This window comes from Phyllobates terribilis, unplaced genomic scaffold, assembly GCF_046119375.1.
Source record: "Phyllobates terribilis strain yellow unplaced genomic scaffold, ASM4611937v1 Scaffold_1__5_contigs__length_1240528914, whole genome shotgun sequence".
Taxonomy (NCBI): domain Eukaryota; kingdom Metazoa; phylum Chordata; class Amphibia; order Anura; family Dendrobatidae; genus Phyllobates; species Phyllobates terribilis.
This window is the reverse complement of record NW_027362761.1, coordinates 356,962,597-356,974,974: the sequence shown is the minus strand read 5'-3', so window position 1 is coordinate 356,974,974 and position 12,378 is coordinate 356,962,597. Positions and strand designations below refer to the sequence as shown.

Genomic DNA, 12,378 nt, shown 5'->3' with positions numbered 1-12,378 from the left:
AGGCCGGTGGAAGGATAGTGCAGCGTGGATGGTATAACCCCCAACGGGAGGGGTATGGCCTCAGGGCAGCCGACGTGGATGATGGGGGTAGCAGGAACCACTCAGAGACGGTGCGGTGTAGTTCAGGGTCTTTACTGGTGACAAAGAAAGACCCTCCCGGAGTACTTGCTAGTGATAGGGGCCTGGTCAGTCCTTGAGCAGATGGGATTTCCCCTGGCCAGGCGGAGTTGTAGGCCTTCCCAACTAACTGTACTCTTCTGGCTACCTTGCTAGAGGCGGGAATAAGTAGCCCACGTCCCTGAGTGTACCGTGTGGTGCTCACCCGTATGGCCGGTGACTCGGGGCCTTCTAATGGCTTCCGCTCCACGATGGCGGTGCTGGTCCCACGCGTGTGACCGTGCCTTCGGGCTTCTGGGCCAGAGGACCTGAAATCCTCTGCCGGACGGTTTCTGCTGCTGGGTAGGAGTTAGTCCCCACAGCTTCGGACTCCGGGTCCGGTTAGAAATCTTCTCAGTCAGGGCGAGCTCTGCAGCTGCCAGCCCCTGACTCGTTGTAACACTGCTCCCCACAGAGCTCCTGATGTTTCTTGCTATGCTGCTTCTCTTCTCTACTCTTGTTCTGTCTTCTTTCTCACTCACTCTGCCTCAGCCCCGGGTTTATATAGGGGAAGTCCTTCCCCTCCCAAGACTGGGCAGGAGGTGTGGCATGCACAGGATCCCTGACCAAAGGACCTCCCACCTGCTCTCAGACGTAATATCTCTATCACTGTGGCAACCAGACCCCTGGGGTGTCACACCCAGACTCTCCTAAAATACATGGATTTATGGCTTTATATTGTGTACTGACATCTGTGCTTTATTTTTTACAATTTTCATCCAATGAGCCCCTAATCTGCTGCTGTTTTATCAGCTATTCACTCTTTTAGTGGGCGTTTACTGAAGCTGAGCAGTCTGCCAGCACTATATATGCTGGCACTGCTGTTCCTTTAGTGCAGTGGATGACATCTGAGAAAGAAGTGAGATCCCTAATAGTTGTCACTTTAGGGCATTTCCTTTAATCCTTTACAGACACGTCTATTTTTTTTGTCTTAACCCCTTCATGAAATATGATGTAAACTTATATCATATGCCGGCTCCCTTCCTTTGATGCATCCTCCCACGCCGAGCCCACATCTTTTCCCGCACATGATGGCTGATTTAATCAGCCATTATGTGCCTCTAACAGTCGTGAGTGGAGTGGAGCGGAGCTCCACCTGCGGCTGTCAACTTCTTAAATCCCGCTGTCAATCTCTGACAGCTGCATTTAACACACGTCTACAGGGGCCAAGTCGTTCCACGCTCCCATCGGCGTGCCTATGACGTGATCGCGGGGCTCTGATGGGTTGTTATGACAGCTGAGGGTCTGCTGTAGACCCCGGTGTCTGTCATTACGATCCTCCTGTGAAAGCCAGCCCGTGACGAGCATTCATAAGAGATTGTGATTTTCACTATGCGTAGCAGTGCTGATGGACTGCTATGTATAGCACGAGCGATCAGACGATCGCATCTCCAAGTCCTCTTATTGGACTATTAAATGCAGTAAAAAGTGAAATTTTTTTTCAATATAAAAATTAAACAAACAAAAAAAAACACTAGTTCAAATCACACCCCTTTTGCCCCATTAAAAGTAAAACAATTACAAAAAATATATACATATTTGGTATTCTGGCGTTCATAAAAGTCCAATCCATCAAAATATAAAATAAGGAAACAAAAAAATGGAGTATGATGACCCCAAGGTACATACACAATAGTAATAAGGCCTATTTAACGAAACATTACATTTTATTGAAAATATAAAAAAAAATAGGCAACAATACAATAAGTGGTCCATAAAGGGAATGGTCAAATAGTCAAAATGGTCAAATGGTGAGGACACAAAACAGGAACACGAAAGACACATAAATGTCACAAGTAATTGGGTAACCAAAAAGTTTTTAAACATTAGTAGAATAGATGGCTGACCGTAAAAATCCGCAGAAAATATTCATTTAAATGATCTCAAGGTAGTAATATAGTATTGCCACTAGATGGCTCCTAAGTGTAATTGTGCACGGAATACATGTTGGAAATATCATATGATAATATAGATTATGTCATTCAAAAGTACAACTCGTCCCATAAAAAAACAAGCCCTCATAAGGCTATATTGATGGAAAAATAAAAAAGTTATGGCTCTTGAAAGAAGGTGAGGAAAAAACGAAAAAAAAAAACAAACAAACAAAATGCCCATGGCGTGAAGGGGCTAAAGACATAGCAATTTTTTTTGAATATTTTATTATTATCTTCTAGAAGCCATAGCTATTTATTTTTTCAGTCAACATAGCCATATGAGGACTTGTTTTCTGTGGACGAGTTTTATTTTTTTGTAATATGTACCATTTTGGGAGTTATTTTCTTATTTTTTTAATAACTTTTATTATGTAATTATTTTCTAACATTGTGTTCATAGTGTGGTAAAAGTCCCTTGTTAAATTATTCTTTTGGGTCAGTAGAATTTTTTTCAAATTTTGCCTGTACTAAATTTATATAGTTTTCCTACTTTTGTGTAATAAAGTCCATTGAGAGGGTCAGATAAGTTGTATTTGTTAATTGTGCCATTTAGGTTAGCAGCTATAATTGCAATCAAAGTTGTTCAAGCCCCACTGCAGAATAGCTTTTTATCAAAATTTTCCATCTTTCTGCTGCTTGAAATAAATGAATCAAAGAATTTTAAATAGCTCAACACAAGTAATATAATAAGTGGTTTAAAGTGGTTCAGCACAAAATGCCACTTTAACGACTACTGCAGTCTCAGAATTATTTATCCCCTTCATTTCAAGCAACTTTAGTACTTAATAGAGCCCCTCTGGCTGTTATAACCTGCTGCAAACGTGATGCACAATCAGATGCCAGCTTCTGGCAGCATTTCTGAGAAATCTTAAAACCCCCATATAGACTAATGTCAGCTGAAGCTGCCAATATCGACAGGATTGGCCGACGGTCTAATGTGTGTGGGGGTGCCAGCCGATCGATGGTCAGGAGAGAAGTCTATCGCATATGTCCAACTTCAAACTGCCAATCGCCATGTTCTCCATGAGATAAACCTCCGGCTGACGTCTCTGCTGGCCGTTTTCTTACAGAGAACACAGAAGTACTTGACCTTGTGAGTTCTCTCTTGAATAGAATAATCGGGTGAGATGGCTGTAGTCCAAATGATTGGCCGAAGAATCGTTCTGCCGACAGCCATCTAATATGTATGGCCAGCCTTAGTCTATTCCTCATAGGCAATGGCCTCCAGGTCACTAATATGCTTAGGTTTGTGTGCTGCAAACACCTTCTTCAATCATTTTCTCTGGGGTTTAGGTCAAGCGACTGTGACAGTCACTCCAGAATCTTCTAGGACTTCTGACACCAAGACTTGGTGGACTTTGATATACTGTATGTTTGGGATCATTGTCCTGTTGGAAGGTTGGATGACTCCCAAGCTTCAGTTTACTTGTAGAAGGCATGACATATTCTCCTGATACTTGATTGACGCAGCATGAATAAGGGGGCAGATTTTGTTTATATTCTGATAAATCCTGGGATTATTTTCCTTATACACCTTTTATCATGTGAATGATGTGGATAACTCCGTATTTGTTCATAATTAATATTAACTGAATTGAGAGAAATTCTACAGAATATGTTTGTGCTTTATATATATGTAATATGTTGTTACTATTGCAGATACTGAAGTTGATGTTGTTGACCTTTGTTATGAAGGACGATTCCTGTTAGTTGGAGAGAGAAATGGCAGCGTTCACCTTATTCATGTACTGTCTAGACAGATCCTGTTGACCAAAGTAGGTATTCAAGTTTGCTTTTTCTTTCTTTGGCCATTTAAAGGGAATCTGTCACCAGATGTTTGCTACTCCTTCTGAGAGCAGCATGATGTAGGGACAGAGACTCTGATTCCTGTGATGAATCACTTACAGGGCTGCTTACTGGGTTTAGCCATCTTTTGTCTATTGTGTATGTGGGCTTTAGGCCATGGCCCCACTATCACTATGTGGTCAGTATTCGGTCGGTATTTTTTCTCAGGAGTGGGAGCCAAAACCAGGAGTGGGTGATAAATGCAGAATTGGTGACTTGTTTCTATTATACCTTTTCCCTGATTGTTCCTCACCTGGTTTTGGCTCCTACTCCTGAGAAAAAATACTGACCGAATACTGACCAAATACTGATAGTGGGACTGTGGCCTAAGGCCCACATACACAATAGACAAAAGATGGCTAAACCCACCTATTAGGCCAGGGTTGACTAACTATTGAATGTTCATGGAGCTTTCCACTGTAAGGGGGAAAGGTGATTAGTTTTCATAGGGTTCTTTTGTCCTCCATTTGTGTTCTAGGTATACAGTCCAGAATATTGGTGTTCTTCTTTTTTCCAATGGTAGCCTATTAGTGAATAGTGCAATGCAAGCTTATACAGGGAGATTCATTGCAGCTTTATATTGAAGATATTCGTCAGGAAATCTAAATGTGATGTGAAAAGATTCACAATCTTCTCTATTTCCTTGGTGTCAATAACTGTGACATTTGAAGGCAGGAAACCCATAGTTTCCTAGTCTTTGAGCTGAGAAGTGGCTGCAATTGTATCCAGTCCAGGTAAAGCTTTGGGATCTTAAAAGGTTATTCTCCTATTCATCAATGGGTATTGTCAGATATTGCCAGAAAATACAACTAACTTACAGTTTATTAAAATGTTCTGCCTTTCTGAAGATTTTAACAATTTAGTTTTATTTACAGCTCGTTGTCTTGGAAATAGACCACCGCTGCTAGACAGCAGAACATGGATAGTGCTTACAAGCTCTTTTCTATTGAACTTGTAAGCACTGTTGTGCCAACTGGCCAGCAAACTATTACCTCCTAATCCTGGACAGCTTTCAGCACAGTGCTTAAAGGGGTTTTCCCACGAACAAAAGTTCATTTTAAAAATTGTCTGTGTCTGACCGTGTACAGAACATACCACATCTCCTGGGCAGGGGAGGAAGCAATAGACCATACAGACATTACAGCAGGGGATCGCAGAGGATTTTTTTTGTGAGGTAAAATATTTCACTACCTGTTTATAAACAATATTTTATCTCACAAAATGACTCCTCTTCGATCCCCTACTGTAATGTCTGTATTGTCTTTTGCTTCCTCCCCTGCCCAGGAGCTGTGGTATGATCCGTACACGGTCAGCCAATTTTTAAAATGAACTTTTGTTCGTGGGAAAACCCCTTTAAAGCTTAGACAGCAGCGGTGGTCGGTCTCCTAGGAAACAAGCATAAACAAAAGAAAAGTGTTAATACTGTATCTCTAAGAACCACTGTAAATTTTTATAAGCAGTACATTGCAGAAGTGATTGTTTTTACAAGCACTATCCGACGATATTCATCTGTGAAGTTTGGGATAACGCTTTAAAGGGAATCTATATCCTTCAAAAACACTATTTACCTGCTATTTAATGGTAATCTACAGTAAATAGTGTTTAAATTACATACGTAAGGCTTACTGAAACAGCGACTACAGTGATAAATTGAAGTTATATTCTCACTCTCACTTCCAGTTTTGCAGTCATTTTTTTTTTCTTCTAACAGGTAGAATTTTTTTTAGTAAATTTACAAAAAAAAAAAAAAAAAAAATTCTTGAGACCAGTATTTTTTTTTCAGTCAATGGACCTTTACAAGGTCTCGTTCTTTGTGCATCAAGCTGATGGTTTTATTGACACAATTTTGGAGTACATACAACAATTTTTATCGTTTTAATAGCTGTTTTTTTTTTAAGCCGAGCTGTGGGGGATAATGTTGTTTGGGGGTGTGTGTGCGTGTGCGCATTCATACTGTGTGAGGGGCTTTCGGGACCTTCATACTATATGGTGGCTGTGGGGTCCATGATACTGTGGTGGTGGGGGAAAGACCCGCGGAGGCAATCATGCTGTTTATGTGACTGTTGGGACATCGTACTCTGTGGGGGAGTTGTAGGAGTGGGCATTCTACTTTTTGGGGGACTATGGAGCCACCTTACTGTTTGAAGGTACTGTAGGTACATTTTTCTGTGTGAGAAGGCTGGGGGGGCATCATACTGTCTGCGTGAGTTTTGGTCTTACATACTATTTTGGGGGTTCTCTGGGCTATCATACTTGTGTGTGACTGGTGCACCATACTGTGTGTGTGGGGGGGAGCTCTTGAGCAAGGTACAAGGGCTGAATAACAGTGTGGTTTATGCTTTGTGTTGGACCCCAGTGCCATTTTCAATGAGTGCTGTGGAAGCCGCTGGTCCCCAGAGGCTTTGTGCATGCTGTGAGTGTGTGTATTGATGTGAGAGGAGTGCACACTTGGTATACTTGAATCCTCTGAGTACCAGCGACTTCCAGAGCATGCAAAGATTGAAAATTAAGCTGGGGACGTACACCCACTTTCCATGCTCACACCCTGGAAGTCTCATGTCTCAATTACAGCACCATGGAACCAATGGTGCTCTAAAAATAAGTAATAATAATGATATCTGTATGATGTTCTCTTTAAATTATATTGGCATGATAATCTAATATCATTTTCTACTTCCATATGTGATAGCAGTATGTGGTTATTGGTGATTTGTTTTTCTTATCTTTTCTTACAATAAAAGTGATCTGATTAAAAAGAAAAAAGGCCACAGACGCCAGTAAACAAAGCGCGTGCGCATTATTAAATAATAAAAAGTATGTACACCTCTCAACATTGAAATAACACTAAGAGGGAAAAGTTGTTGATTTTGGAAATCGCAGGATGGATAGGCATGTTACTGATGACAAAATGGAGACAAAATTTTCAAAACACCTCGATTGATTCGGTATCAAGTGTGAGCGTCACACAGCTAAAATCCTTGGCGGCAATCAGTGAGGTCATTAAAGGGGTTTTCCCACCAACAAAGTTCATTTTAAAGTTGATTTTAATCAATAGAACTTGGAACAATAATAATTTCTACAACTGGATGTGTTTAAAAACATGTTCCTGTGCTGAGATAATCTTATAAATGTGCTCCTGCTGTGTACTGTGTAATGGCCGTGTCTGACCGTACAGGAACATGGTCTGATCATACCACATCTCCTGGGCAGGGGAGGAAGCAAAAGAGTATATAGACAGGACAGCTCTTGATCACAGCTGATTCTTTTTGTGAGGTAAAGCATCTTCCTGCCTGATTTAAAAAAAAAATTGTAAAGAATTATTTGGGATCCCCGGCTGTAATGTCTGTATACTTTTTTACTTCCTCCCCTGCCCAGGAGATGTGATATGATCAGACCATGTTCCATACACGGTCAGACACAGCCATTACACAGTACACTGCAGGGGCACATTTATAAGATTATCTCAGCACAGGAACATTTTTTTTAAACACATTGTAGAAATTATTATTATTCCAAGATCTATTGATTAAAATGAACTTTGTTCATGGGACAACTCCTTTAATTGTTGTCTGAGGAATGTTCTGCTTTGTTGAATGCACTTGGGCATGAAAATCATCAAGAGCCGCTGCTTGGCAGCTCCCTTTGTAATTAACGACCAATGACGTTCCAGATGTGCTCAATGGGAGACAAGTCTGGAGATGCTGTAAGCTATGGTAGTGCGCAGGCTGCTTACAGTAGCGCAAACAGTAGGCCTAATTTGTAGTGTTGAAAAACGGCTTCTGGGAAACTGGAGAGATGGCCATACCACGGGTTCCAAAGCCAAATCAATATAACACCAAGCTGTTAGTGTACCTGAAATAAAGACTAGAGGGGTCCAGTTACCGTACATTATGACACCCCACACCATAATCCTGGAAGTAGAATCTGTTGTGTCGTTCCTGTATGAAGCCCTCTTTATGGTGTTTCCCACTTCGTCTCCAGACCAATCTCCGACTATCATGGTATCTAAAACAAATGTGGAACGCATTACTAAAGAGGATAGATCTCTATACCATCCTCTATTTTCTTCTTGCTCTGCACCATGATAGTCTTTAAGATCGGTGGCATGAGGTCAGTGGACACCTGTAGCTGGACGTCTGGATCGTAGCCCAATGACATGCAAACACATTCTTATAGTTTGTAATTAGACAAAAGGCGGCACTCCAGCAAGCGATTTCATATGAACATCCTTTATTTACACACAATTTAAAACATGGAGACAGGGAAGCGGGGGTCCTTCAGGACGACTGCCGTTTCGCACCAAGCCTGTGCTCCAACGGGTCCAAATACAAAGGCTTGGTGCAAAACGGCCATTGTCCTGAAGGACCCCCACATCCCTGGCTCCATGTTTTAAATTTGTGTTAAGATTAAAGGATCTTCATACGAAATCGCTTGCTGGAGTGCCGCCTGTTGTCTACTCACATGGTATTAAAGAACATTCCTTCTTCGGGCTGAGCACCTGCTGATTAGCAATCCCTGGTCATCTGTGGACTGATTCTCACTGAACTGCTTGAAGGTATGCGATCTGAATAGTGCCGGTTTCTTTCTTTCTACTTACTTACATTCTTATAGTTAATGTGGTCACTGCTTGACGTCTTAGGCTTGGTATGTGATGTCAAATTTCACTTTCAGTTCAGAATGGATAAATCATGGAACCAGTGGTACGTCCATTTCTCCTAAGTGTCCCAGGAGCCATTTTTCAACACAACACCACCCTGCCCCATATTGCTCGTGCTGACAATTAGGATATTGCATTTCCAGTATAGTGCAATATCCTAATACCTTTATTATATGTCCTTTTTACTTATTGATGAAGAAATCAGATAAGATAGTTTTACACTAAAGGCCCCGTCACACATAACGAGATCGCTAGCGAGATCGTTGATGCGTCACGGTTTTCGTGACGCAATAGCGATCTCGCTAGTGATCTCGTTATGTCTGACAGGTAGCAACGATCAGGCCCCTGCTGTGAGATCGCTGATCGTTACAAAGCTTCCTGGACCATTCCTGGGTCGTTGCGCTCCCGCTGGGCAGTGTGCATCGCTGTATTTGACACCTTATCAACGACCTCGTTAGCGATTCAGAACTGAGACACGTAGGCGTGCATAAATTGGACTTTTCCGCGCCCCTCGTCCCCGATTGGTGGTCGCTACTGCGTCCTTGTTTTTCTGATCCCACCAGCGTTCTCCGACTGTGACTCCACTTTGAAGAAATCAGACATCATTAGCGAGGTAGGTATTGTTTGGGGTTTCAAATGAGTTTCCATTTTTAATTCATTTGTAGGACATCTACCAATTATCTGCTATCATTGCTCTTCAGGGAGGGAGGGCTTGGCTTCTATCTGTATATATATGCTTTTGCATGGGCAGATATTTTAGGGGTCTCGTGCAAACACACCCACACAGCACGTTTTCTGACACGCTGTCCTGGCCAACCGCTTCAGAGTTTTTCACACGCCAATTAACATGAAGCTTAAATAAATAGACTCTGTTGTTTTGGCGTCTTGCACGCTTCACAAATTTCTTCGTCGACGTGATGCAATAACGTACTGTCCGCCTGGCTTCATGGACTCTGTGGACCTAGCCAATGGGGAAGAGGAGCTCAGTGAATGGCGTGCAAATGATCCTGCAATTGCAGGCCTTCAACCAGTGGGACATGTCAGAAACACCCATGATGCGAAGACCTGCCGCGACAACTACTGCCAGAATTTTAACCGTCCTGGTGCTGTTCCTTGGCAGCATCAGAACCTATAGTGGGCAACTACTCATGTTTCTACACTACTGACATTTCTGTACTGCCTAGATGGTGGCCCGATTCTAACGCATCGGGTATTCTAGAATATGTATGCGGCCGACCGGGCGCAACTAATCAGCAAAGCAGTGTTTAAATGGGTTGCGCACTACTTTAAATTAACCCCCCAATGTATCCCCCTGGGGCCCCTAATGAATTTTGGAGGACCGGGGAGCGAGGCCGCCGGTCTGGGTACTTCTGCTGCGAGCAGCCGGGAGATGACCGGCTAGCACAGGGTGAGCGTGGGAGCGGGTGAGCATGGGAGGGTGAGAATGTGAGGGTGAGCGTCAGAGTGTGAGGGTGTGAGGTTGAGCCGCTAACGGTCACCATCTTGTTCTCAAATCCCGCATCGCTGATTGGCTGCGGCCTGACCAATCAGCGACGTGGGATTTCCTAGACAGACAGACAGACGGGATAAGACAATTATATATATATTAGATGTGTCTAATAAACTGTGTGTTCTACTATGCAAAAGCTTTGTTTCTCATTCTTTCAGTAGTAGCAGTAGTCACCGCAGTAAGCAGTCCATATATATATATATATATATATATATATATATATATATATATATATATATATATATATATATATATATATATATATACACATACATATATATATATATATATACATACATATGTATACACATGCGTATACAGATACATACGTACATACATACATACATACACGCATATACATTCGTGTACTCGTATGTAAACAGATTCATCCATGTACTCATACATATTTTTAAGTACATAAATATATACACACACACTCATATACACATACGTATAGAGATAACTATATATACACATACATACTCTCAAACATACAGATATGCATACACATAAATGGCCATTTACATCTCTATATATATATTCATATAAATATATGAACATCCATACATCTGTACAGGAACAATGCACACACCAGTGTTCCCGTCTGACCGGAGAAGCAGTAGCGATCCCATCTGACCGGAGACGCAGTAGCGGTGTTAAACCAAGGCCGCCCAATCAGAATGCAGTAGCGTCCACCAATCGGAGATGAGGGGGCGCGGAAAAGTGATTTTATGCACGCCTTTGTGACACAGTGCAGTCCCTATCAAGGTGTGGATCGTTGAAATTGCTGCTGTGTGAAAGCGTCCCAACGACCGCCGAGATCGTTAGTTAGATCGCTGGGGCGGCCAAAATCGTTGGGAAGTGCTGCATGTTTGACAGCTCCCCAGCGATCACGAAATGACACTCCAGCGATCCCAAAACCGTGACGCACTAACGATCTCGCTAGCGATCTCGTTATGTGTGACGGGGCCTTTAGTACCATTCCCACAAGACTTTACCACTTTCTTTTATCTCTATTATTCATCTAATGAAGTGTTTTCTCTGTGTTTTCCTTTTAGGCCTTCCTACCAGATGTGGGGATAAGCAATGAGCAAACATTTAAAAGACTCTTGCTTGAAAAGGATGCTTCAGATGAAGGTTTACAAACGTCTACGTTTTCATAAGCAGCTGGAGATGTGTAGAATTTCAGGAAGAGAAGTTTATGATTGTTATAAACCTTTGTATATTTTGATAGGTCTAATTCAGTATTATTTTTTTTAATGCATTGCTTAATACTAACCCTAAACAATGTATGCAAGGTAAATATGTTTATATAGGATGGGGGATAATAGAAAGAAGCGGACAACTTATCCCAGGTGAACCCAGGAAATGCAAACCTGTAACATTAACGGAGTTAACCCCTTATAGTAAAGCACGTGCATGTGCATCCTGACTTGGTATATCACATGTATGTGAGGATGCATGCTCAGGAGTTGTCCCTGTGATATCTACAGAGGGGGCTGGATTTAATGTACAGCTTGGCTTCTGCAACTTCTGCTGGGATCTGAACTGGCTCTAGTCCCAGCGCCTTAACTCCTCAGATGCTGTTGTCAATATTGATAGCAGCATCTGAGGAATTTGACAAAGAGAGAGCGTTTCCTCCTTCAGGTCATCGTTCCCCACAGCACAATTGTATGATGCCGATGTGTTTCTATGGTAACCGAAGATTTTATTTATGGCCTCCAGATTTTCCATAGACTAAAGCCTTTTAGATCTTGCCAGAGGTGTAGCACTAAAGGTGCATTTACATTGGCCGTTTATCGTAAACAAGCTTTCCTAGGAATATTTATTTCCCGATAATCGTCCAGTGGAAACATGCTGCCCATCACACGTCAAAGGAGCAAAACATTCGTTCCCCTCGTGAAATTATTTTCAAACTTGCTTAAGGCTGTGTTCACACGATGCGTATTTCATGCGTTTCCGCGGCGTTTTTGCAGTTGCGTAAACGCCGCGGAAACGCATGAAAAACGCATGGTAGAAGGGAAGCAATGTTCCCCAATGGAAATCCGCATGTGCTGTGCCCATGATGCGGATTTTTCCGCAGCGTTAACGCTGCGGTAAAAAATCCGCAGCATGTCAATTAATTTTGCGGAAACGCGGCGATTTCGCCGCCATTGACTTGCATTAGAACGCGCCAATTCCGCAAGACAGCATTTGTACTTGCGTAATTGGTGCGTTCTAATGTGCGGATGGTACCCGGGTGTGGAGGAGAGGAGAGTCTCATCCACATCCAGGTA

General features: G+C 42.3%; 1 protein-coding gene across 2 annotated transcripts in view; it reads left to right on the top strand.

Annotated features, from left to right (window-relative positions):
* KNTC1 (kinetochore associated 1) overlaps positions 1–12,378 on the top strand; it is a 221,818-nt gene that overhangs the window by 36,760 nt on the left and 172,680 nt on the right. For both annotated transcript variants that reach the window (XM_073676226.1, XM_073676227.1), the window contains exons 4-5: positions 3,750–3,865; positions 11,161–11,239. In XM_073676226.1, coding sequence (XP_073532327.1) covers positions 3,750–3,865; positions 11,161–11,239 — 195 coding nt within the window. The remainder of the gene's footprint in view (positions 1–3,749; positions 3,866–11,160; positions 11,240–12,378) is intronic.